Source organism: Phragmites australis, chromosome 9 (genome assembly GCF_958298935.1).
Source record: "Phragmites australis chromosome 9, lpPhrAust1.1, whole genome shotgun sequence".
Classification (NCBI taxonomy): domain Eukaryota; kingdom Viridiplantae; phylum Streptophyta; class Magnoliopsida; order Poales; family Poaceae; genus Phragmites; species Phragmites australis.
Genome location: NC_084929.1, coordinates 23505795 through 23532780, shown reverse-complemented (window position 1 = coordinate 23532780; position 26986 = coordinate 23505795). Strand labels below are relative to the sequence as shown.

Genomic DNA, 26986 nt, shown 5'->3' with positions numbered 1-26986 from the left:
TCACATTCTGAGGGCACATCTCTATCCCTGTGAAGGGAATTCCTAGACGTATGAAAACTGTTCGCAGATGCCCATAATATCTCGTAAATAAGGAAGTTTCTCTCCAAGAATGATAAGGAAATACTTTAGAAACCATACGATTAACCCCCTATATATACGGAGCCAGGAGATCCTGCAAAGGAGCAAGCCAATAGAAGTCACCACAACGCCATTGACGTCATTCAAGCCTGCAAGAGTGCTAAACCCTCGAGCCTTCTGCAACTTAGATCTGTATTAGCATCTTTTCCCGACTACTCACAAGGAAGGTCTCCGACTAGGTTTAGATCCATCTAGACTAGCCAAGCATCCCCTTGTAAACAGTCCTAAAGATTAATACAAGACCAATAAGACGTAGGGATATTATCCTAAGGAAGGCCTAAACATGTATAAAATCGTGTGTGTTGTGTGATTCGTCTACTCGAAGCATCCCTTACTATTTCTATAAGTTCGTAAGATCAGTGGTTCACCAATCGTCGACATATTGCAGTTTTTGAAATAGACATAGGAGTGTCTTCTTCAGAGTCCTCATTTGGTATGTCTGCAAGTGATAGTTCCTGACCATACAGCAAATCTAGAAGCTCTTCAACCACATACAGTTGCCCAGTTGGGGCACAACGATAACCATTTCCCCATCATTCTTCACGCTTGTAGCATAGACCTTGAGCTCGTCTGTAAGCCTTCAACGTCGACAAGAAGTCATCAGACACAATGTTTTGGTGCTCTAGCGCTTTCTACACCACGGCGGTATGCTGCCGTGTTTTCCACCACTGATCGTGCCGGAGCTACAATAGTGTGTGAAATGCCAGAGAGTATGCTGCTAGTTCTTGCGTTGTTACTGAGTTCTGCCCGCTCCAGTCTAAAACATGATGAACACCTTCCTGGATAGAGGCCAGAGAATAAGTGGTTTCGAGGTCCTTAGGGCAGTGTAAGACGATCATGGCACTGATGTCATCCCTCAATCTATCAATGAACCATGTTGTGAAGAAAACCGGATCATACGAGAAATTGTGAGCTAAAATATGGTACATCAATGGTTCAAACTTGTCCATGTACTTTGATACAGAGCCTATTTGCTTCAGAGCAAATAGTTGGCGTATGAGATCTTGGTACTGGTCGCAGCAAAAGCGATCCACCAGCCTCGAGCAAAGATTAGACCATGATGAAAACCCCTTCTGAGCTTGTAACCAGAGAACTGCTTGGCCGGAGAAGTGATATATGGACAGCTTCACCCACAAGTACGGTGGGATGGCGTACACACCGAAGTAATCCTCACATCACAGCCTCTAAAATTGTGAGGCCTCACCGTCAAAGCATGGGAAATCCAGTTTGAACATGGGGTTACTGGAGTTAGTGGAGTAGCTAAAGCGTGAGGAAGAATGAAGTGGTGCTGACAAGTATGGGGTGGTGAAATGATCAGATCGGTTACTTGTGACCGGGGTGAACAACAGGATCAACACTAACCCGTGTGCCATTCCCCGGTGTTCATCATCCACATGATGGCCATCAGGCCCATGGCGGAGAGTTGGTGTACACAGCTTTGGCAGAGCAGTCGATAAGGGATCTCCGGTGACGACTGCATCTTCCTAGCTTGTGTGCGATGACATCGTGGTTGAGAGATGTGGTTGCCACTGGATCTGTTTTACATGTTGCTACAGATCTCCTACGGCTCGGTGAAGCTCCTCGGAGCGATCTTCTAGTGGTTTGCAAGCCTCCATGGATCTCTGCAGTTTCTCCAGCATCTGTCGTTGTTCAAGCTGATCCGCCTCGCTCTTCTGTCGATCTTTAGTATATAGCTTGAGGAATTTGGTGAATTGGTTCTCCGCCATCATGATCTGTTGTTTTTGTTGAGATACATAGTGAGGTTTGGTGTACGAGTTCTCATTCAGCTGCTTAGAGGTCACCAAATCAAAGCGCCGGTGGAGAAAGGTTTCGATCAGGTGGTGGATGAGGCTCTGCTGCCAAATTGTAATGAACCTCATCATATCTAAGGGGAAGGGAAGCAAGTCAGGGAGAAAAGAGCTGTGAGGAAGGTAGCTACCACGAGGACCATTCCAGTCTTGGGTTCTCTGTTCAGTTCATCGATAACCATACAGAGCTCAGTTCACGGCTTATAACATGACATTTGTCGGGAGAGCTACAGAGACACTAGCTCGACATACGCGATAGAAAGGACAACCAGCCCGTGACGCCTACGGCCCAATAGCACCTTGCTTGTTCTCACGGCCCATAGAGACCGTGACAATTACGTCGGAGACGAGGGAGGCGACCGGCCGGCCATGCAACGAGCTTCGTGAATACTTGGCACATCCTTAACAGAGTGTTTGCAAGAGCTAATTAAAGGCGAGACATGCATCATGCTCCGACTAAACCCGTGTTTGGTGGGTGCTACGCAATGGCACGTACTCAAAGTATGAAAGTTGTACAGGAAATGTTCCATAAATAGCGGCGTACATCCATCCTTTGAGCAAGCGTAGCTTGGTAGATCTGCGTAGGAATTAGGAAGGTTATAGAGAAGTAAATGGCGCTTGATATATATAGTTACTGCTAGCAAGTACGTACTGTATACATTACTCAGACCACACATCGTCCCAGCCTATCAACACCGAAAATCCAGAGTACCGGACACGTACTAGAACCCTACGTGTCATTCATGGGACAATGTGAGACAAGTACTGCTTCGGCAGATGAGTCCTTGAGAACCTTGTGGGTGTTCTTTTTTATTATTACTATTTTAACCTAGAGATTTGATTCATTAATGGGACTTTTTTTATTTGTCACGGTAAATGTATATAATCCGAAATTTGTCATAAAAAACCAGTTAATCCTATCTTTTAAGTACAAGGTAGATGCATATACATACCCGCCTATACACACCTATGTGAGGTCTACGGAGAACCTTGTGGAAGTTCTTTCTTCCTATTATTATTTTTTAGACCTGGAGCTTTAATTCATTAATGGGACTTTTTTTATTTGCCACTGCAAATGTCTATAATCCGATATTTGCCATTGCAAATTAGTCAATATTGTGTATTTTTTCGAGTACAAATCGGACACACACGCAGTCACACCACACGCACGTGTACACACGCCCATTGGGTGTCCTAGAACTAGGGGTGAAAATCGGATCGGATACTATTGAAAAATTTCAGATTTTTTTTGGATTCGGATAGCCTCGGTTTGGATAATTTCTCGGATATTGTCGGATCATATTCAAATTTAGATAAATTTTTGGATTCAGGTATGAATTCAGAATAATGTTTTGCAACCGATTAATAATAGACCTAATTTTTATTTGGATATCCAAACTTGGGCCCCGCCCCTAAAAACTCAGACCACCTGGATCCCAAGGCACATGTAAATCTTTGATGCATACTTTAAGCCTGCCATCGCCAATGGCGTACGATTCTCCAACAATGTGTCAAAAGCAGCTCACGGTTGCAGCCTTGAGAATAAATCACTCCAAGTAGATCAGTTGAAGAAACCCACCATTGAACCAAGCCTTGCTCCATTAACATTATGAGAGAATCACTGCCACAGTTCCAGTGCTCTTGGCTTAGCTTAGGATTTATCCGTCGAACTGGAGTATCCTCACAGTCAGAAAACCCCAAAGCTATCAGTAAAAGTTGTGTATTTCTGCCCAACGTATCTTCATGAGCCAGCCAAACAACCTTGATAAGCTCGGCACGTCCAGTAATGCAAAAGTAAGATCGACCCTTCATGGGTAAACTGTTACTCACCAACTTTCCCCATTTGCAAAGCATCTCATAATGACACCAGAAGTAGATGCTTGCATTAATCAATTTTATGTGAATCCTGCTGGTCACCATTGCAGGTCCTTCCTTCCCTAATATGCAAGTGAGCATGACATACACACAAGAAATTGATATACCTCTGGTAACACCATGGTACCTCAGTTGAACAGCTGAGCAATATCAATATGCGGAGTCAACCATCTGGAATCGCAATCTTGCATTTGCCTTGACGATAAAAATATCCCAGTCATACATCAAGAACAAGTGAGTTGAGTGCTTAACCAGATCACCCGGATCCCATGGTCTGTGCACTTCCAGCTCAGAAATGAGATGTTGCATGCTAGGAATCCCATCACCCCTTATGCCTCTCCCCTGTTTCACTATTTTCAGCAATTCATCTATAACAAGAATTTCCCCTGCAGTAATAATGTTCCAAAACATACAGTTGTTGTACATAGATGAGCCCGCATTTCTTAGACAAGATAACCACAAATTTGTATGCGGGAGCATTGCAATCTTCTCACTGCGTACACTGCTAGCAAAAAAGACAATAGCTAGCTTGTGCACAAGTATTGAATCCCTCATTGAAAATATGATGGTGAGCCGGTGCAAAAGATAAGTTGGAGAATCAAACCACCCATCAGTGGTGTCTGTTTGTAGAACCCATTTAACATCACTTAGAAAGAGTTGCCAACCTCTGAAGATCAACCAGGACTCCAAACCTAAGAGCACTGTGCAAGAAAGTAGCTCACAAACTCCACAAGTTGAACAGTGAATTACATCATATCCCACTGCCTTTTCCTCTGACTCTAATGATATTAGCATCAATATTTGGTCTAGCTTGCATTCACCCCTTCTCTGCTGGAACAACACTTTCTCAATCATATATAGTGGCGATGCACCCTCTGCTATATTTAGATTTTCCTTCATTGCGTTCACTGGAATAAGCTGTAACTTGTAGCAAGCATTACTAGCTAGATGAGCAGGTGACAACCAAGGGAATTCGGACTGCATGTATTGCAATTGCTTGCAGGGTACTCTATTGGTAATCAGCTCATAGCAGAAACAACTCAACTCATCACAATCAATTGATGGTAAGCAATCTATCCCAGTTACAACAAAGGCCGACTGCCATGTTCGTAACTAGCCTCTTTGCCGACTAACCTGAGCACCCTACCATGTCCATGACTGCATCCAAACGATGGCCAAGGTGTCAGACGCAGTTCAGTCCCAGTAACCACACCCTTGTCTTTGGGAGGAGGTGGCCTTGGTTTCCGCTCCAAACATTTCACTGGTGGTTTCCAAAGCGTACCCTGCAAGCTAGACCAAATTATCGCAAACACCTGCTTGGTGAGGTCTATAGATGCGATGCTTGTAGCAGGAGTTGCATCCGGGCCAAACCCAGGCTCCGTGAAGGTTGCCAGGGCAGGTGCCAGCCTCACGACAAGCACCAAAAGCTTGGTGGAGTCATGGTCAACGTCAAGCACCATGGGAGCAGCAGAGATGTCCATGGACGTCAGGGAGACCATAGCATGATCTGTGATGGTGAGGGCGTCAGCAACGATAGGCGTGGTGCAGGAGACATCCGTAGCCATGGTCAGCGCAACAGTGTCATGGCGGAGACTCGGTGTCGAACACGTGGTGGGGGAGTCAGCGGTGGAGTCGTCCTCTGCGGGTGGAGTAGCCGTTGCTATGGTGGATGCTGTCTGCATGGAGCAGATAGTGGCCTGGAGTAGGGAGACGCCGCAGCCACAATGAGGTCCACACCCGCGATGGGGAAGGTGGCATCGGGGATGGTGTTGCGACTGCCCTCGAGCATTCGGTTCAACATGGCGAGCACCTTCCCACACAACTCCTAAACCATCTCCTTCGGCTCCTCCGAAGCTTCGCCCATATCATCATCGGCATCCTGAGCCAGAGGCGCAGCAACCTGCATATGTGTCATCGTGGCTCGGGTAGTCGTGGGCGTCGCCGAGACGGTCGGTGGCACGAGCGTTGCTGCTGTCAGGGTAGCTGCTGCTATCGTCATGCTATCGTCGTGACTCGGTCCTAGTGTCGAGCACTTCGTGGTCGTTGCATCAACGCCAGCGCAGGGAAGGGGTTTCACGTGCTGGATGTCCAACAAGTAGCAACCGTCGTAGATGCTGCGCTCGTGGGTGGCATGCCAAGCTTGTTTAGCGTCATGGCCCGTCCGGAACCAGACGAGGACCTCGACATGCCAAGCATTCGTCGTTGCGAGCACCTGCACAGTCGTTGCCACGTAGATGTTATAGACTTTGTGCAGCACCTCCGTGATCACCGGGTAGAACACGTGCCTCATGAAGACACGAAGTCCAGTGCCCACAGAGCTCTCCACCTAGCCCGGCATTTCACCGAACACCTGGCGTGTGCCTCCTCCATGAACACCACCACTGTGGTTCTGGTTGTTCCTTCCGCCACCCGCAATCACCCTTGTCATCTCCACACCACAAGCTCCATGGATTGAAGGCTCTGATGCCACTTTGTCACAAATCCGATCGGATTCCACCAAAAGCACTACAAACGTAGCAGTATATTCTACTTCAAACACCGGCTACAAGCATTTTGGGATACAATTCAGACGATGGGAAGCATAGACTAGGAGTAGCAATCTAGTATGGGAAGAAACAGGGATTGGGATTAGAAGAATCAGATTTGGGGAGGAGATAGCACGGGGAAGGAAGAGGCAGCCATTGCCGTGTTCTATTCGTCCATCCCCCTTCGTCGTTCTGATGCTTTCTCCCTTCCGTAGCTCTCCTGTTCGGTTAGCTTGGGCCATAGGCTCGATCCAATTGGCCCAAGGCCCATGCCGTAGTCCAGTGGATGAGGACCGTGACAGAGAGCACCTCCTCGATCTAGCGCACGGAGGAAGCTGTGACTAACCAAGCTAGTGGATCTGATAGAGGGGGCGGATAGCTGCCGGTTTGAGCTGCTTGAGGAGAAGATGCCTTGTGGCACTGGATTTGGCCGGCGGCAGGAGAAAGAAACGAAGATGGAAGCGAAGCAAGAAGACGAATATGACATGCTGGGCGTGGGAGAGATAAGGGAGCAAAGTTATTTCTTTCTAGGTTAGGTTGGGAAATAGAGTTTCAATGGGATCTTGCTTACATGGATTGTATATTCAGGCTGAGGAGAAGTATACTGAGTAGAGTTATATTTATTGAAAAGATAAGTGTTTGGTTGGTTATATCTGATTGGATAGACTGAGCTGAGTTTTTGTGTGGTTGACCGAATCTGAGGTCATATAAGTGGATACAAGAAATGAGATTATAATTGATTGCTCGTACGAAGGTGATTTTGTGACACTGATAAGTAGATTTGTCTGCATGAGCAGTCGTGCCAGGCGGTGGACGGAACTCGATTCGAGCCCCTCTTTCGGGCCAGGCTGCAGATGTATATTTACATCTATCAAGTTAGTTTAGAATAGTGCATACAAACATACTTCTTTCTGAGATTATACGTATCTATTTGGCTAGGATCCTCCTATGCGGATAACCAATTAGTTCCAAAAGATCTTATATGATGTTGTATATTTGGTTATGCATATTTCCATATATGAATACCTTCTCTGTTTGGATCAAACCAAACCAGCATATATTTCTACATATGTATTCCTTCTCTGTTTGGATCAAATCAAACTAGCAAAACAATTATATATATTGTACTCTGTCAAATTAACAAATATTACTCCCTTGCATGGGCCATTGTCATGCCATTTTCAAACTAGTTAGTATATACTCATTTCATTCATGAAAACATGTCATTACGAACATACATAAAATCGGACTTTTGAAACTTCCATAATTAATATAGACATATTAAAATGTCTAGCGAGGTTAATTGTGCAGGAATACACTTTGTTTAAATGTGTACAGTGTAAGTCTGAAATTCACAATGCCAACCGTGGCATCGGCAGCAAACAACTCCATGCATGTGCTCGCTCTCTGCTTGGGCACTTACATTTGTACTTTTAAATATCTAAGTATTGTTGAATTTTTAAATTTAAGTATTTTCTATTTGGATATTTTTGTCGATGAACAATTTAAGAGATTTTCTTGTTCCAAGAAATATCCATAACCATATTCCTTTTGATCCGTATTTGTATTTGAGACTATCCGTATTAATATTCGAAGTTATTTATATTTGTTCAGAATGAAATAAAAAAAATATGGTATGCGTTTTTGGAATCTTCGTGCTCCACATGCTCTCTCTTTTGTTGTTTGTAGATCTGCGTCCATAGCTAATCTGTTTTCACTCCTGCCTATAACACATCTAAACGAGATCGAAAATCTATACTCACGTAGGACTAATCCCGTATATAAACCTTATCATTATTTGCCATGACAGGTCAAGCCCTGGTGGTTATGTGGAAAGATTTTTTTGCCTTTGTCTTGCTCCTCTTTTTTCTTTCCGTTATATGTTCATGTTCCATTGTTGCGCTTCCTTCTTGCGTGCAATCTAAGGCACCAATGGGGGGATCCTGAAATCCAGCCACTCTTAGCATGGTCTGATGCCGTTGTGCCTCGCCAGCAAGCTGGTTGGGCGTGCAAGGGATGGCGGCGGTCGGGTGACTTCGCCGCTCGCCATGAGGGTTCACCCGACCCCGCAGAAGCGTGACATCGCCGTGCAGAGCTGCGCGGCCGCCACCGCCACCGCGGGTGCAGGAGAGAAGAAGCTGCGCTGCTTGCCGCACATAGTATCAAAGATGCCGGAGCTCCCGTTCGTGACCGACGCCGACATCTCCAGGACGACGCCTCGGCGCTCTGCTGCAAAGGGTGCGTTGCTTTTGGTGGTGGGATTCCTCCTCTCCGGTGGATTGGATTTGCGGAGTCCAGAGGAGAGCGGAGAGGTGGTCGTGCGGTGTTGGATATAGAGAGAGGAAAATGAGGGCCCTGCCCACCGCCGATCTCAGCTAATGAAGGGGCATGAACTGGAGGTAGAAGACGAGGGTAGTTTGGGCAGCATGAAAAATATTTTAACAAAAAAAATCTAACGGTGTTGACGGCGATGGTAAATAAGAGTAAGGTTTGCAACATGAATGATATATACTGGATTGGCCGAGGTACATTCTGGATTAGAAACATTTGCAATGGAAAATAAAATTTTGCTCCTTCGTTAACCAGCATGAGCACAATCTCATTGTATGCAAGTAGAGATAAAAGTGTGGCAACTGGTTTAACCACACACAACCTAGCTAGGAAAGTAAAGCTAGCTTGTTTTTGCATACAAATGAGCAGCGAGGTTCCATTGATGACTCCCGTACACAATACTACTAATACAATGCAAATGTTTTGAACATATATCCTAATATTAGGATAGCATATCACTCAAAAAAAAAAGAATGCGATGTTCAAATATATCTTAGTCAAAGATAACATACAACATATAATGATATTCTCAATTATTTTACCATAAATATAATTACAAACAAAATATGAAATTGTTGTGTCTCCCCTTCTATTTTCTGAGTTGTCTCCTTTCTCTTAAAATCTCTGCATGACAAAAATTAATTAAATTAAAATAAGAAAATAACCAGAAAAAATAAGACATAACCATGACTAATAACGCACGGGCAACAAAAGAGCTCATTCTAATAGTGTACCTTTTTCAATATATTCGATAAATTTACACAATAGTTCCACCTCTGACAAGATGGTTGTTTCACTTGATAAAGCTTTTTTCAAAACAAGGATGTCCTGTAATAAACATTAAGTTGAAACATGTTACCACTTTATATAACCAGCTTTATATAACCACGTTACCAATAATAACATTAAGTTGAACCTACTCAGCCATTGCTGCAAGCAAAGAACACTAATCTGACCTTACTCAAAACACCGAATTTGTAGCGCAACCAGCCAGGATATTTTTTTAGCTAGCCAATCAAACGTGTTTGCAGCATTCTATTACTAAACATGGTGAGAACGCTAAAAAGTAAAGCTGCTAAATCATTACTACAATGTTTGAGTGGCAATGGTGCTTTCCAATTAAAAATGTTACTGTACAGCAATACCTTGCTACCACAGCAACACCTACACCTTGTCCTTCCTTAGCAGCTGATCGTCCAGAGAAAGCTTAATGGAAGAGTAAAATATGAACAAACTTCACGGTGCATAATAATATAGATTCTCAAGAAATGCTATTGCCAGCCATGGCTGCATGAAACATAGTATCAGGTGAAATTTGACAACAGTACCACTTTATGTCATTACATAAAGCAATGGCTAATGAATATGAAGAGATCTAATTCGCATTCTATTAGTTGTATTTTTCCTCTTAGAGCAGCATGAAAGGCAAGTCCGACTGCAATTTGGAGGTAATGAAATAAATAAAGGACTTTTACAGTACACCTAAATGAGTGCATACCGTCCATTTTCTTCATCCGGTGGTTTAGATTGATCCAATGATACTCTATCGCCCATCAGTATCATGGGTATTATTAAAGAGTATTATAGGTATCATAAGGGTAGGATTGGAAAAAAAATTATGATAAACTTGTAAATTATATGTTTAATTAGGGAATGTCAAAATATTAGTTTATTCTTCGCATAAGCTTTCACTTATTCTGTTCATTTCATTTATTAGGGTTTCCACCCTCCGTCGGTCGGTCGATAATGAGTAGTGAAGGTCCGAAGTTTGGTCAGTTAATGACGTATTTACCCCTAAGTGTATCAAGATAATTACAATAATACCTATTAAAATAGATGATTGGATCACAACAATGATACTCTCTACTATCTAGTATCATGGTGTATTGTAAAGGTTCTCAATAAATATTATAGCACATTGATACATTGCAATTAGACGGATCCTGAAGTTTTATTTCGTTCTGAGCTACATATTACAGCTAACTCGGTCAGTGGCAATCGAGCACATAAATGAAACTAATTTATATTTGGCCTGCAAAACAAGAACCACCAACCGAATGAGATTTCGATGTAATTTCCTTTCTATTTCTTGCTGCATATGCACTTCACTGTTCGTGTATCATGTTTTGATTGTGGTAGCCTGTGCCTTGTGATGGTGCAGGACTGCAGGCGTCTGAAAGGCTGCTGAACTCCCTGCAGCCCAGGGAGCTGATCGCGATTGAGGAGGCGCTCCAGAACGGGCAGACCAACCTGCGCGACAAGAAGGAAACCATTCATTCATTGGTTCCAGAGCTTCATATTTGCTTGCAGTTTGCAAGTGCTGCAATTTTTCTGGACCTGGTTTTTGTTTCTGATGTTGGTTCCATTTCATTATTGCTGCAGATGGACCACTGGAGGATGCACAGGAGGAATGTACGAGCTCTAACTTGTTTCTTGTGCTTTGTTACCCTGTAGATCATGGACTATTTTTTGAAGGAAATCATGGACCATTTTCTTGGGCGAGAACATTTTTTACAGCTTCTGATCATCTATTGCCTTTCGTGATTGCTTGCAGGGGAAGATGCTGGAGGACGAGCACAAGCTTCTGGCTTTTAGGATGGTTATTCTCCCTTCTGAATTGCAGTTGAACATTTTCTTTACCGTTCCTTGTTTTCTACTTTCCCTTGGAATTTCCACCCAAAATTCTGAACAAATTCGATGTTCTGAGCTAACTGAAGAAAACCTGAAAGCTGAGAACTTACTGAAGTTTTCCCTTCCGTTCCCAGCACCAACAGGATGTGGAGCTGAGCGGCGGCATGAGGGAGCTGGAGATCGGGTACCATCACGACAGGGAGTTCACTTCGCAGATGCCGTTCACCTTCCGGGTGCAGCCCAGCCATCCCAACCTGCAAGAAAACGAGTAGCTAGGATGCTGAACTTAGTGTGGTTCTGAACTGAAGCTACTCACCTGCAGCTTCTAGCTTGCAATTGCCTCATGCACTGTTGCTAGTTGTGTATCTTTCTTTTCATGTCAAATCTGGATGAACATGCTGTCTATCAGTATCAATAGTTTCGCTGTGGCCGTGCGCGTCGCGTTAGAACTGAAATGAATAATTAACCATGCTTGTTTAATATCTATCTGTTCTTGTTGATAGATTGTGAACACTCTGTCATGGTGATGCTCATTAAAAACCATAAGTAACAATGTTTATTGAGAAATCTGTTTCTTTCATCAATTGAATACATTGTACAAATGAATGTCAATCAAGAAACATGGAAACCTAACTCAGCACCCATGAGAACGTATGAATAGCACGGTGGTAAGACCTCCAGGTGTGAGGCTATCAACTAAGATTCGAATCCTGCTTTTCGAAAAAAAAAAAGGCCCTTCTTATGTGTTTCTTGTGGTCGTGGCGCGGTCACTAGCGATAGCGTGTGGGTTGTAGCTGACTTTTGGGTTTTTTCTCGACCTTAATGCAATACTTTCAGGATATCTCTTCCCTTAGGTTAAGTTTTTTTTTACTCAGCACCCATAGAAGTACTACATCCCTCTAGTTCGTAGCAAGTTTTTTTTTTCTATTATATGAATCCATCAACAAAATTTTGCCCAATTTATCACTGAGTATGTCCCCATTGTCCATGAACAGGCCACTTACCGCTGGTGAAGAACTGAAGTTGCTCCTGGCTTCGCTAAACATGAGGTTGTGCCCGTATGGCAGAGGCCGATCAAGCAGCTCCGGTATGTCCATGTCCCTCTTCAGCATCCTCACAGCAGCACCTTTCTCACCACCATGCTACCCCACACCTCCTCACCCCTCCTCTCCTCTTCATCCTCCTCGACAGCGACCACCTCGAGGGGCACAGGCTCCGGCTCCCTCACTACATCGGTGGTGTAGGCAGGAGTGGGTGGCGTGGGGCCGAAGACATTACTCAAGGTCGACAGATCGGGGTGGTGTTAGTGGCAGTGAGGACGGGGAGGACACGAGGTGGCGGCATGGAGCCGAGGCCGAAGGCACGAAGGGCACACTTGGCCCGTGGATCGGGCACTGATGTGAGTGCGGGAAGGAGGCAGTGGTAGAGGATGAGGGGCTTGGCGCGAAGGAAGTGGAGGCGTTTGCAGCAGCTTGGATGTGGGGAGGTGGAGGCAGTGGCATCTAGGTGGCGGAGGAGGTGGGGAGGAGTGAGAGGAATGGTTGGTTGGAGGGGGGGCTGCCCTTGCCCACCGGTTCGGGTGGTTTTGCACAATGTGGTTTTTTTGGTGGGCACATGCTTTTTTGCGATTTTTATTAGATTAGATGGTAACGGGGAGAGGGTGGGAGGGGAGGGACGCAACCAACTCATGCTAAGCTCTTAGTCGTCCACTATGAATCGCAAAAGTGTGAGTCACTGTGCAAAAAAAAAAAATGAAATTTGGTAGTCATGTAGTGTAGAAAATATATGATTAATTACTACTTTCAATCCCAAATATAAGTGCATCGTAACTCTAATACACATTTTTATCTCATTCTTTCATATCCATCATTACCTAAATGATCCATAATCAATATAGTAAACTTATCATTCAACTTAACTCTAGCAATAGTTGATAGGTAATAGTGTTATAATATCCCTCACTTTAATTCTTGTATTCAAGTCTAATGAATTTATATTTGGAATCAAAGTGAGTAATTCATAATAAACTCTACTAACTTTTCACTTTTTTAATCTAACGGATATTTTAGGATATGAGAAACTCTTATGAGATAAAAAGAACCAGGAGCCCTGTTGTCCATTTTACTATTCATAATCGTCCATACATATCTTAATAAATTCTTAGCATGACATTAGTGCGACGGAAAAAATTGCAACATGTGTAAAAGTACGGTATCATTGTGACACATGCTGCATATTACTTGTCAAATGTGACACTGTAGGACATAATGAGGCTATTCTTCACATTTGTTGTATCTTTGTTTTCAAGGGTATTCTTCATATTTGTTGTATCTCAACTTTGTTTTCACAAGCCACAAAATGTGGTGAGAGGTCTTGCGACCACTTGGATCAGGATATCTTTATAGCTCGATGTGAGGATGCATGGATGAAATATTATTGTGTTACTCGAACAAATGAAGGTTAGGTAATCATCCAGTGATATATGGTGATTATTGGGTTATTCGTGTCACTTCCTTTTCTCAGTCGATCGCTAGGAATAAGAAAGGCCCACAATGAAATTAGACGGAGAGTAAATTCTTAACATTGGGACTCTTGGTGAAAATTGCTCGACTGCAGTGGTATTTCGTTTTATCAAAGAAAATTTTAGTATCTCGCAAAGAAAAATGAAATTCTAGTAGTACTGCTCTATGTTAAAAATTCTAAAGTTCTAAAAAATCATACTATATTTGTAACGATGCCTCCCGTTTAATCCAAACATCAATATATGTACACAATCAAAGTAAAATACAACGGTGAGAAAAGCGTACCGTTTTCACGGCTCAAGTGTTTTTATTTTTTACCGAACACGAAATAAATCCCTATCGCACCGGGCGCATACTCTCTTGCTTCCGCCTTTTCCTCCTCCTCAACCTCCGACACGCTCTCCCCGCCGCCGGCGTCCCCTCGAATGGAGGCGGAACAGCAGCAGCCGCAGCGCCCGCGCCGCAAGGGGCAGAAGCGAAAGTTGGAGGACGAAGCGGCGGCGGCCGTCGCCGCTGCGGCTGCCGCGTCTTTGCTGGGCAGCGCGGGCGTCGACGACGACAACGACGAGGACGACGGCTCCGCGGGTGCCGAGATCTGCTACCGCCACTCCCACGCGGCGCTCGCCCGTGAGGTCCGCACGCAGGTCGACGTTCTCCTCCGCTGCTCCTCCTGGCGCCACGCCGACCGCGCCGCCGCCAAGCGCGCCACCCACGTCCTCGCCGAGCTCGCCAAAAACGGTAACCTCCCCTCACCCAATCGCCCGCTGCCCGCACCGATCCGTGCGCCGGCGCCCTTACTGAGACGGATCTGGTGGTTGTTTCCTGCGCAGAGGAGGTTGTCAACGTGATCGTAGAAGGCGGGGCCGTGCCGGCGTTGGTGCACCACCTGGAAGAGCCTGCGGCTGTGGCGGCGGCTCAGGAGCAGCAGCTGCCGCGTCCGTTAGAGCATGAGGTCGAGAAGGGCGCCGCCTTCGCTCTGGGCCTCCTAGCTGTAAAGGTTCCTTAATTGATTTCCTGTTTTAGTTGCAGTCGATCTTCTGCTTCCATATCACTGCAATTGCTTGGGATTATTGTTGAATGTACTTATGTTCTATATAGGACTATGAGTTGAAGTTCAAGTTTCCTGTGGCACTTGAGCTTCAAATATCCCGTTATACAGTAATCCCGAACCCCATAATCCACATCCTTCATATGTCTGCATTTCTTATAAAATTGTAACATCCCATGCCTTTTTATTAGGAAAACTTAGGAAATTCAAGTGTTTTTTAATCAATATAATTTCTTCTAATCTTCCCTAGTACCCTTTAGGTGCCCTTGAATAGTTGTGCTTTGAGCATTGATGCTTCATTGTTTCATTTTTGGTCAAGTTACTTCGAGAAATGTAGTTGTTTATTTGGTGTCTTGCTGTTACAGCCTGAACATCAACAACTTATAGTTGATGCTGGTGCGCTACCTCCGCTGGTGAATCTATTGAAAAGGCAGAAAAATACTACGAATTCGAGGGTGGTTAACAGTGTTATCAAGAGAGCAGCTGATGCAATTACCAATCTTGCTCATGAAAATAGCAACATCAAAACTAGCGTCAGGTTTTTTTCTATGCCTCATTGATCATTTGATGCTTATTTTCCTTGGGAAGTTCTCACTTCTCGCTGATGGTTTTTTTTTTACTGCAGAATGGAAGGTGGAATCCCACCTCTTGTTGAATTGCTAGAATCGCAGGATCTTAAGGTGCAGAGAGCAGCTGCAGGGGCTCTGAGGACTCTAGCTTTTAAAAATGATGAAAACAAAAGTCAGGTGAGATATCAAAATAAATGAAGCCAACATTCGTGTTAGATTTTGACATCTAAACTTGCATATGCTTTCACACATATACACTTTTCTTGCTTCTACATGGTGAATTATCCCTGTAATGCAGATTGTTCAATGCAATGCTTTGCCAACATTGATCTTAATGCTCCGATCAGAGGATGCTGCAATTCACTATGAGGCGGTAAGGCTCCTAGTACTCTGTTTTTTATTATCAACTCCACTTCTCTGACAGAGTCCTTTTTATGCTGCTGACATGTCATTGGGTTTCATCTCCATAAAAGTGGCTGGGTTTTTACATTGGCTCGCAAAGCCTATCACAACCCTCCTCCTTTACCCGGGCTTGGGACCGGCTATGTTGAGACAACATAGGCGGGGGTGTCATCTATCTATTTATTATGAGGTTAAGGTTTTTACAGAGAAATGGTCATATGCTTTTGTCTTGTGCTTTCTTCAGTTTTGCGCATTTAATTTTTGGCGAGCAGTGAGATATAACTAGAGGGTGAGGCTATACATAGTTGCTACTTCTTTCCTGAAATATTTAGAAGAACCAATCTGCACAGCTACTTGGAGCATGCTTACTAAGTAATAGAATAACTTAATCTTTGGAGCTTATGTAAAACAAACAAATTGCATGGAAACTGGTCTGAGACTTGCTTATATATTTCAAACATGCTGTTTATGCTCATTCATCTGTAAACATACTTCTGTGTAGTGCAAGGTTACCTATCTGTATTAAGCTTTTTAGTGATCCAACATGTATGGCTGACAATCTCACATGGAATATCACCCTACTCTTAGAACTAGTCTTTTCACGATCTCTTTAATCTTTATTGCGATGCACTCAAAGAAATACTCTCCATTGACATGTTAGGTTGGTGTCATTGGAAATTTGGTTCATTCGTCACCAAATATCAAGAAGGAGGTTCTTAATGCAGGGGCCCTGCAACCTGTGATTGGGTTATTAAGGTATGGTCATCATATGCAGTTTTATGGCATGCATAAAGCATTTATAATTGTATATATTTGTTGGATTCTGCTCCAATACTACTAACAACTAAAAATATATATATATTTTTTGTTGTGCTTGGGAACTTTTGAATTATTATTTTATATATACCGCACATTCTGTTGAACATGCCATACAAATGCTCGATTACTGTGAGGACACCAGTGGACATGTTTTTTTTCTTCTTTCCGAATACTGATTAACTCTACTAATTTAAGCCAACAGAAAATATGTTAATTATTATCTTATGATTTTTGTTGACTTTTGAATTTAAGCTTGGCTATTCCTAGTCTTCTATTCCAGATCCATATCATTTGTATTCCAACCCACCTTATTCAAATGAGAATTTTTTTTCCCATTGTCCTTTCAGTCTTAGAAGGGTATACTAGAGCTTGCTATAGCTCTGAATATATGCACTCCAAAGTCATCTCAAGACTATCTGACTGATGTATGAAGCATTTTTTTTTCAGTTCTTGTTGTACAGAAAGCCAAAGAGAGGCTGCTTTGTTGCTAGGGCAATTTGCTTCGGCCGACTCTGATTGCAAGGTGTGTGACAAATGCTACACTCATTGTTTACAAGTCTTAAGTAAAATTTGCAAAACTACTGGTAGTTACTCAGGACTATTAGCAGTTTACATATCTGTGTTTTCTTTTTTGTGATGTGTGAGCTGCAAATTGAGGTGGAATACAAATTTCAGTGCAAAATTACTGGTAGTTTGTCAAAACTATGGGCAGTTTACATATTTAAGTTATTTTCTGTGAACTGCAGTTTGTGATGGAAATTAAATTTTCAGTAGAACCCATTTCTGGTCAATCCCACCGGTTGTGATGTTATCTGACAGCTGGGACCGTCTTTCAACATGATGAGTTGTAGGATTTATCCTGCCACTGGCCAGAGCAAGATCACACACCATCTCTCTCTTTCCCCGTTGCTCTTTTCTGTCTGCGCCTCTCTTATTCTCGGGCTGATATGGTTGCCGCAATCATGAGTTGAAATAGGCCTGGCAGCCTCTGCAACCGACCTGTCCTTGGTCCGGCACCACTTGCCGCAATCATGAGTTGAAATAGGCCTGGCAGCCTCTGCAATATTATTTATCAGATACTAATTTAATACTTGTGCATCGCAATGGATACAAAAAATGATGAATAAATTTCGCAGAACTACAAATGCTTTGACTAAATTATCACAAAACTACAGATTTAAGCAATAGTTTCACAAAACTATAGATTTAGTGCCAATTTTGTTGCAAAACTATAGATACTTTGACAAAATTATCGCAAAACTACAGATTTAAGCAATAGTTTCACAAAACTACAGATTTAGTGCTGATTTCATCGTATAACTACAGATACTTTGGTAAAATTATCACAAACTAAAGATTTAAGCAACAATTTCATAAAACTACAGATTTACCGCCGATTTTATCGCAAAACTACAAATTCTAGAGGAGTTGTTCCCAACCCCATTACTGCTTGCAGTCTCACAGCAGCTAACAACTCATGAAACAGATTGTCCAGGAGCTCATGGAACTACAGATACTTTGGCAAAATTATCGCAAATCACAAAATTACAAATTTAAGCAACAGTTTTACAAAACTACAAATTAGTGCCGATTTTATCATAGATCTATATATTCTATTGTAGACTTGGCAACTGTTGTGAGACTGCAAGCGGGGTTCGGTCGTCATGGTAACGGGGCTAGGAACTGCTCCTCTAGAATTTGTAGTTTTGTGAAATTGTTGCTTAAAGTTGTAGTTTTGCGATAATTTTACCAAAATATCTGTAGTTTTGCGATGATTTTATCAAAGTATCTGTAGTTTTGCGATAAAATCGGTACTAACTCTATAGTTTTGTGAAACTATTGCTTAAATCTGTAGTTTTACGATAAAATCGGTACTAACTCTGTAGTTTTGTGAAACTATTGCTTAAATCTGTAGTTTTGCGATAAAATTGACACAAACTCTGTAGTTTTGTGAAAGTATTGCTTAAATATGTAGTTTTGCAATAATTTTGTCAAAGTATTTGTAGTTTTGCGAAATTTACTCAGAAATGATATATTACCCCAATACATTGAGCTGTTGTTGCCGGTCTCTGCGTGTGCCAAGCCCTCAGCTCTGCCTGTATGCTCGCCAACACCGTGCCCTTAGGGTCTGGTGCTATGCCCAACCTAGCTCCGCCGCCACATGCATCATTGTGCCACCACTCCTGGCCTACTCCAAACCCTCAGCCCTGCCTTATAAGGATATCTTTGGGAATAAATTAAGATGTTTGTAGAAGTTAATTTTGCTGCTGTTGCAGAGGTGTTTTTTTTTTGTTATTCTTTCCTTGTTGGCGAAAGGTTTCGCTCTTTAGCCTCATGGAAAGTAAAGAGGATTTCCAGGCTTAACCGAGTGCCTTGCCTTGTCTGTCGCAAATGACAGGCACTAAAGAAGACACAGAGCAAAGCTCCCCTGGATTGATTTGCTCCTGATTGATTTGAAAGACCCTACACACCACTGTATCCTTTCTTTCTATTCTATCTCAGGTTTTCTAGGGGAGGTGGGAGCAGTGGCGGAGCTTGAAAGGAAAAGTTGAGGGGGCCAATCTAAGATACACACCCAAATATTTAGTCAATTTAGTTTTCTTGTTAATGTAAATGTGATAAAAATTAGTGTTTTCTATAGAAATTTTCTGCAAGGGGGGGGGGGGGGCACCTTTGGCCTCAATGAAGCTCCACCCCTGGCCCTGGGTGGGAGGGAGGGCACCTATTGGGACCACTTGTCATTTAAGGAAAGCTTGAATTATAAAACTCAAGGAATGGCAAGAAAAAAAGAAGTGTAGGATTGTTTTTTCAGCTATTCTTTTCTGAACTTTCTAGACATGTTTGTTTTACAGGTCCATATTGTGCAAAGGGGTGCAATCCGACCACTAATTGAAATGCTACAGTCGGCTGATGTCCAACTCCGAGAGATGTCCGCTTTTGCACTTGGGAGGCTTGCCCAGGTTTAATTTTCTTCTAATCTGACATGATTTTTATGTTTGACAGCTATTTTACTGTTATCTATTATAGAGAATCTGCGTAGCAGTGAAAGAAAAACAATGCACAAAATTTTGTTGCTCTTTTATAAAAATCACATGATATATCACTTCGTCAAATTTGTTCCTTCGGTACTTCTCTGTGTTGATGGCAACCATGTGTGGGGATGCAAAGATCATAATATGTTTAGGACAAAATTTACAGTGAGTGTTCATTCTTGAAAGAATCAACATGAGTTTGACCAAGGTTTAGGTATAGTGCACCATGAATAACTGAAGTTATGCAGCTCTTCTCCATATAGGCAAAGTTTTGAGAACTGAGCCTTTCAAATGTTGGTTGTGCAGAATGCTGTCTATTGGTCTTTGCTCCACCCTATGCTGTGACCACTAGCCCTGCCTATCTTAGCAAAACTCTTGAACCTTCACAAGTCCTAAATGTGGTTTGGAGGGGAAGACCACTGTTCCCCTAGGCATCTGCCTAGGTGCTAAGGCGAATTATCCTGCCCAGGCTCACCTTCGATTAGGTGCTAGGCGCTGGTATGCCACCTGCCTAGCGCCTTGGGGAACACTGGGGAAGACCCAATTTGCCAGTGGCAGATTCTAGCAGAGTGATAATATGTGCACTGTTTACATGCATGTTGAAGTCAGCATGCAAATACGATGACATTGGCACCAACCAAACCTCATAGTACAGTTTCCTTGCAAGATTGTTTGACTAGTTTCATATAATATAAGAGATGATCCCCATACACCATTCCTTATGGGGTAGTGGAGTTGTTCGTTTATTTTTTAGCTTAGTTGTAACTTGTAATCTGATCTAAACATTTGTTTCAGGACACACATAACCAAGCAGGTATTTCATATAATGGTGGTTTGGTGCCTTTGTTAAAGCTTCTTGACTCAAAAAATGGCTCTCTGCAACATAATGCTGCATTTGCCCTTTACGGAGTTGCAGACAATGAGGTAATTCATGATTTTTTTTTTTCAAAAGAAGGGTGACCGTATTTCTGAAAAGCTTGGTTTGCACTGTTGTTTAATAATTCCTGATTTAATGTCCCCTTGAAAGGGGGATTAATACATGTTTTTATTTCATTGTTTCTCTTAGGTTTCTTATTTTACTTCATTGTCTCTGAAGTAAATTACTATTCTTTCTTCTTATAGGACTATGTCTCTGACTTTATTAAAGTAGGAGGTGTCCAAAAGTTGCAAGATGGGGAATTCATTGTCCAGGTACGGTGACCATCGTAGCACAAAATTGTCACTTCGTTGTGACTGAGTTTGATGAAGTCATTGTTATTTTCAGGCAACAAAGGACTGTGTAGCCAAAACATTGAAGAGGTTAGAAGAGAAGATAAATGGACGAGTAAGCTTTGCTCTAGAGGTTTATATTTATTTATTTGCAATGTGCTTGACTGTAGTATTTATGCAGCTGGTTCCCTTGTGATGGTTGACAGGTGTTGAAACACTTGCTTTATTTGATGCGAGTAGGAGAGAAATCTGTGCAGAGACGTGTTGCTCTTGCTCTGGCTCACCTTTGTGCCCCTGAAGATCAAAGAACAATTTTTATTGATAATAATGGTATAAACAATTTTGCATCCACCAAAAACTGTACGTTTCTATTTTCATTCCACTGTGTGTTGTTCTTCATGGATTAAATTCTGGGTTAATCCAGGTCTCGACCTGCTTCTTGATCTTCTAATTTCCATGAGCTCAAAACATCAACAAGATGGTTCAGCAGCACTATACAAATTGGCCAACAAAGCTGCAGCACTTTCTCCCATGGATGCTGCCCCTCCATCCCCAACACCACAGGTAGGGGAAAGTGTGATTTTAATTCAATTTTACTTTGTCTGGTACTCCCTCCATTCTTTTATGTTTGTCGTTTTAGCTTGTGAAAATTGTTTTTTTTGTTTGCCAACTTGTCTTGTACTCTCTCCGTTCTTTTTTTTTGAGTTGTGGAGATATATTTTAGAATCGAAAGGTTTTAGACTTGGAGCAAAACCAAGTATATGAAGTGCGATTTTGGTGCTACTAGGCATGAATGAGAAGATGTTAGTCTCGGTGGAAAGGTGGTTCGAAGAAGGATACATTTCGATATTTGGGATCGATGCTATAGAGGGATGGTGATATCGATGAAGATGTTAGTCATAGAATCAATAGTAAATTTCATAAAACTACAACTATTTACATTTAACTATCACAAAGCTACAATTTTTAGAACGAGTTTCATAAAACCACAAGTACTTATGCTCTTAATAACACAAAACTACATTTTTTTTTACAAAACTACATTTTTTGCGATTCAGAAAGCTAAAACTATTTTGCGCAAAATAGTTGTAGTTTTGTGTTACTAGAGGCATAAATACTAGAGGCACAAAATATTTGTAGTTTTGTGAAACTCGTTTCAGAAATTGTAGTTTTGTGATAGTTATGTGCAAATAGTTGTTTTGTGAAATTTACTCTAGAATCAAAGCTGGATGGATGAAATGGCGCCAAGCTTATGACTTCCTCTGTAACAAGAGGGTGGCACAAAAGCTGAAAAGTATGCTCTATAGGATGGTGATTTGACCCGTGATATGGTGATTTGACCCGTGATGTTGTATGGCGCCGAATGTTGGATACCTCAAAGGTGTCATGTCCAACAGTTAAGTGTAACAGCGATGCGTATGTTGTAATGGATTTGTGGCCATACAAGAAAGGATCGGATCCGAAATAATGATATATGAAATATGGTATGGGTAACGCCAATGGAAGACAAGCTTGTCCAACATCGGTTGAGATGGTTTGGACATATCAAACGGAGGCGTCTAGAGTCACCTGTGCATAGCAGGATACTGATGTATGCTGATAATGTGAAGAGAGACAGGGGTCGATCAAACCTAACATGGAAGGAGTCTGTAAAGAAAGACTTAGGAATGAAATATCCTCAAAGAACTATCCACTGATAGAAGCGTGTAGAAGTTAGCAATCTACATATCAGAACCATAACTTATGCATAAGTCTCCTTGTACTATTATTACTTTTACTTTTTTACTATTACTAGTACATTTATTATCATTATTGTTTTCTCATTATCTTTTTAGTTGGATCTTGTGGGTTTCATCTTTAGCCTATCCCAACTTGCTTGGACAAAAGTTGTTATTGTTGTTTGTTTGTCAACTTGTCGTTATAGGATTTTGATGTGAAACATAGCTACATTCTACTATTCCATTTAGGGTATGTTTGTTTTTTATTCTGATTCTAACAATCTAGATTTTGATTTTTCACAATCTAGAATCTAGATTGTACAATCTAAAACAAACAATATCAAATTATTAGAATCTCTCCCCTCTCCCTTCTCCCCTAAGACTCGCTCTCTCCCTCCCAGAGTCTCTCTGCTTCGGGGAGAAGTGCGCCGTCAACACCATCCATTCGCTCCCACCTCGCCGCAGCAGCACACGTTGCCGCCGACGAAGCCAGGGGAGGTGGTCAGACCATTTGAGCTGGCCCAGCAGGTCGTAGCCTTCGTCAACCAAGCTCCTTAGTGTATATTCCTTTGCTTTCCTTGCCGGGATCTAGCTCTAGATCGTAATGGCGGCCGAACACCGACCACATCACGTTGTGCAGGGATGTGAGTCGCATGGCGTGCTAAACCTTGATGTCAAGACCGGTGGCCGACACGCCCACAAGGGCGTTGACCATCTGGCACGAGATCACTGCGCGCTGTGTGCCTGAGGCTGCGACCTGCCACAGGGTGAACTCGTCGGACTTGCGTTTAGAAGTTGTCAAACTCGCGTTCCATGCTTCGATGGAGAAAGAAGCAAAGGAGCAAAGGGAGAAAGAAAGAAGCGAAGCATTATGTTTGTAATGGCAATGGTGAGTAAGTATATGCCATAATCTGATAGAAGCAACATTTTCCTGGATTATGGATTATATCATAATCTGGTCCTAGATTGTGAATTATGGATTGTAGAATCGGTTTGTTTGTTTTCAATTCTGATTTTAAAAGCTAGAATCCGTAATCATAATAAAAAACAAACAAGCCCTTAGTGCTTGCTTCATTTTCCAATGCTTGATTGCTTTGTTGATTGGTTAGCATGGGTGGTTGAGCAGACAATGTAATTTAATGAGGTGGTAAAAGAGACCACTTTAGTAGGGTAATAGGAAGATATGCTACCTTTTCTTAATAGCTATGCACAAGGCTAAAACAACAAACAAAAAAGAACAGAGGGAATATACACTAATTGAGTAGCAGTGACTTTGGGTGTGTTTAATTGCTCACATGAGTTTTCGTAGAGTTGCAGCGTACATCCTGAATGAGTAGAAGCCGGCTAAGCAGATGCAGTGATTTTGAAAAGAAGAGTGTTTGGTTGTCTGTATCTGTGGATGCAATGATCATGTGATGTTTGGTTACCTGCATGAGCGCATGCAATGACCCTACACCTGAGACTAACAAGTGGGGCCGTTGCAGCACTGTAGCAGATGCAATGCATCCACTAGACCAGGCTCTAGAGAGACGCTCGATTCGGGCATATCCACCGGACCACGCTCTAACCGTATAATTGCATCCACGGATATAGAGAGGAACAGTGCATGCAGGCAACCAAACGACCTTCTCCGTGGGAATATACGTACGGGTAGAGACAGGTTGTCCCAGATACAGGCAACTAAACACACCCTTTATGAGCTGAATGTTGTGTGATTTAAAATAGCATCACATTGACACGGTGTTTCTTGGGTGCACATAGATTTTAATTTGGATGATCAATGTGGGAAAGGTATATAAGGGCCCAAAAGAGTTTCTCTTGTAGTCCATTCCTGGCCAGGGACATAGGATAGCTTGTACAACCTGCTAGTGACAAATAATTATGTCGACTGTTTTTTACTCCTTGGCAGTCTGTTCGAAATTGTGGTTAGAATGTAGCTTGTCCTGTCCTTGGCATTTTTAAACAAGATTTCCAAATACTCACTGTTTTTGCAATACTGGATAAAAAACACCATGACGATGAGGGATTGTTCTGTCCATAGTTCTGGACTTCTGGTAACCCTGAGGCGTGGACTGCTGTTACTGAACATATATTCCATTGCAGGTTTATCTTGGCGAGCAATATGTGAACAGTTCAACACTTTCAGATGTTACCTTCTTGGTGGAAGGTTGGTACTATTTCAGGACCCTGATGTCAAATAATCCTATTTTTTATGGCGCCCCTCATAATCTTATTCCTTTTTTGTTCAGGAAAGCGCTTTTATGCACACCGAATTGCTTTGCTTGCTTCGTCAGATGCATTTCGTGCAATGTTTGATGGTGGGTATAGGGTGAGTTTTGAGGCTTGGCATATCATGATGTACTTTTGCTAGTTGGAAGCTGTGGGTATCTTTTCCTAGCTGAACTATTGCTACTGTAAATAGTCTGTTGTCTTGAAACTTTCAATTTCGATATATGTCTAATTCAAAAGTTGTTTTCTTAACCAGGAAAAGGATGCAAGAGACATTGAAATTCCCAATATCAGATGGGACGTTTTTGAACTCATGATGAGGTTAGTGAGTCATGGAACTCCCTTCATGTTTTATTTTGAGGGAATATGGATATGTTTTTCTGTCGATGAATCTGCAATTTTTTGTTTTCTTTTATGGGTCAGTGCCTGTTCGATTAAAGTCTGAAATAATCCTATTCGGTTTATGCAGATTTATCTATACAGGTTCAGTGCAGGTAGCCAATGAAATTGCTCAGGATCTTCTTAGAGCCGCCGATCAGTATCTCTTAGAAGGGCTCAAACGCCTCTGTGAATATACTATTGCAAAGGTGATTAGGAAAGCTACTCCAGTTCTGTGTTTAGTCCACTGATTAGATCTAAGTTGAATATATCCTGTCTTGCAGGATGTGAATCTAGATAACATCTCTGACATGTATGACTTGTCCGAAGCCTTTCATGCCGTGTCACTGAGACATACATGCATCTTGTTTATTCTGGAGCAGTTTGACAAGATCTGCACCAGACCAGGGTATGTTCTCTCACTAATAACCTTGATCTGGGACCAGCATACGCATCATCTAATGCATTTCAAATAATGTAAATCTTATCATGCCATTTCGTCATGCAGCTTCGCTCAGCTGATTCAGCGTGTTATTCCGGAGCTCCGCAATTTTCTCACCAATGCGCTAAGTCCAAGCCAGAAGAACACGCAGACATGATGAGTCCACATTCGTTGATGCCATCACCATCAGGATCCTGCTGGAGAATATTGTACAGCTAAAGTTTCTGGCGTTGGACGTTAGATCGATGGTATCTATTGCAGGTACACGGTGGCTGGGTCCTTAAGTAACATGAACCATGTAACATCGTTTATTCCCTTTCCACTTAACGGAGGTTATGGGTTATGGTAAGAGTATGGCTAAGGGGAACTGGTGGTTAGTCATCTGTTAACCAGCTTACGCTGGGATAGGTTCGATTGAACGGTCCCGAGTCCTGACCAAATTTGTCGGACTCGGCTTTGTTTCCGAGTTTATGGTCGTTTCCAGTTTACAGTTGAGAGTGTGCCCGTCTGTGGAAAGTAAAAGCATGAGCAACGGTGTAATAGTGATCGTTGCTGTTCTTTGTGTTGTTTTTTAGATAATGCAGTTCTTGTGTTGTTAAACCGTTTTTTTTTCATTTGTCACATTCTGCCTGTTAGATGTTATCTGACACGATTGAGGGTAAGAATGCGTGTGGAGCATAGATGTGCGGATGTTCTAGCCGGGTTAGCATCTTGTTCCAAGCTCCAGCAAGGCATGGCTCGATGGATGGATGGATGAATGATGAATGTATGGAGCCGGGGAGGATCAAAGATGGGTAGTAGGCAAGGACAAGGACAAAGATGGGAGTAGGCCGGGACAGGTTGGTTCAAAAGCATGTCGGGATGGCTTGATTTACGGGGTAGGGGTATTTATTCACTGACATGTCAGTTTTTTAAGATTTGTTTATAAATTATTTAAGTAGACATAGTAGTATCACATTAAGCGTGTCCGGATCGAAGGCGTTGTCGATGCGAGCCCCGGCTGCCGGTCTCCGGCAACCAATCTTCTGTCCTCATGGGCAACTAGTACTACGAAGCTCGGTGCAAATCAGCGAACGCACCCGCTTCCGATTCCAGCTTCTCGTGCTGGTCGTCGCCTAGATAAGCTTGCCTTGGCCTTGTCTCTCCTGATCCCCGGTTCGTCGCACTGACACCAACATTTTGCGGCTCCGGATTAAGGAGGAAGAAGCGAACGAAAGTGACCGCGCTGGAGCCTGAAGGTGTGCGTGACTCGTCACATGGACCGCCACTTGATTTCCTTTTTTTCTCCAAGTTCTCATTGGCCTATTTAA

General features: G+C 42.6%; 2 protein-coding genes across 4 annotated transcripts; both read left to right on the top strand.

Annotated features, from left to right (window-relative positions):
• The first annotated feature begins 8319 nt into the window (after nucleotides 1–8319).
• LOC133928077 (MADS-box transcription factor 4-like) lies at nucleotides 8320–11580 on the top strand. Its single transcript, XM_062374358.1, has 5 exons — nucleotides 8320–8584; nucleotides 10839–10938; nucleotides 11056–11089; nucleotides 11232–11276; nucleotides 11443–11580. The coding sequence occupies exons 1-5, from the start codon at nucleotides 8320–8322 to the stop codon at nucleotides 11578–11580; spliced, it is 582 nt and encodes a 193-aa protein (XP_062230342.1).
• A 2597-nt stretch (nucleotides 11581–14177) lies between these two features.
• Nucleotides 14178–26276, top strand: LOC133928839 (ARM REPEAT PROTEIN INTERACTING WITH ABF2-like). Of its 3 annotated transcripts, none has more exons than XM_062375337.1 (19): nucleotides 14178–14568; nucleotides 14661–14821; nucleotides 15244–15416; nucleotides 15504–15624; nucleotides 15746–15820; nucleotides 16511–16605; nucleotides 17116–17191; nucleotides 19521–19628; nucleotides 20496–20624; nucleotides 20823–20891; nucleotides 20965–21024; nucleotides 21116–21239; nucleotides 21334–21473; nucleotides 24731–24794; nucleotides 24877–24956; nucleotides 25113–25177; nucleotides 25326–25443; nucleotides 25519–25643; nucleotides 25743–26276. In XM_062375337.1, the coding sequence occupies exons 1-19, from the start codon at nucleotides 14256–14258 to the stop codon at nucleotides 25831–25833; spliced, it is 2187 nt and encodes a 728-aa protein (XP_062231321.1). In that variant the 5' UTR covers nucleotides 14178–14255; the 3' UTR covers nucleotides 25834–26276. The 3 variants fall into 3 exon arrangements, 2 of the variants coding, with proteins under 2 accessions (XP_062231321.1, XP_062231320.1); XM_062375336.1 differs by having other exon boundaries at nucleotides 14179–14568; nucleotides 14661–14827; XR_009911532.1 differs by lacking the exons at nucleotides 25519–25643; nucleotides 25743–26276 and having other exon boundaries at nucleotides 14661–14827; nucleotides 24877–25007; nucleotides 25326–25378.
• Nucleotides 26277–26986: the final 710 nt, after the last annotated feature.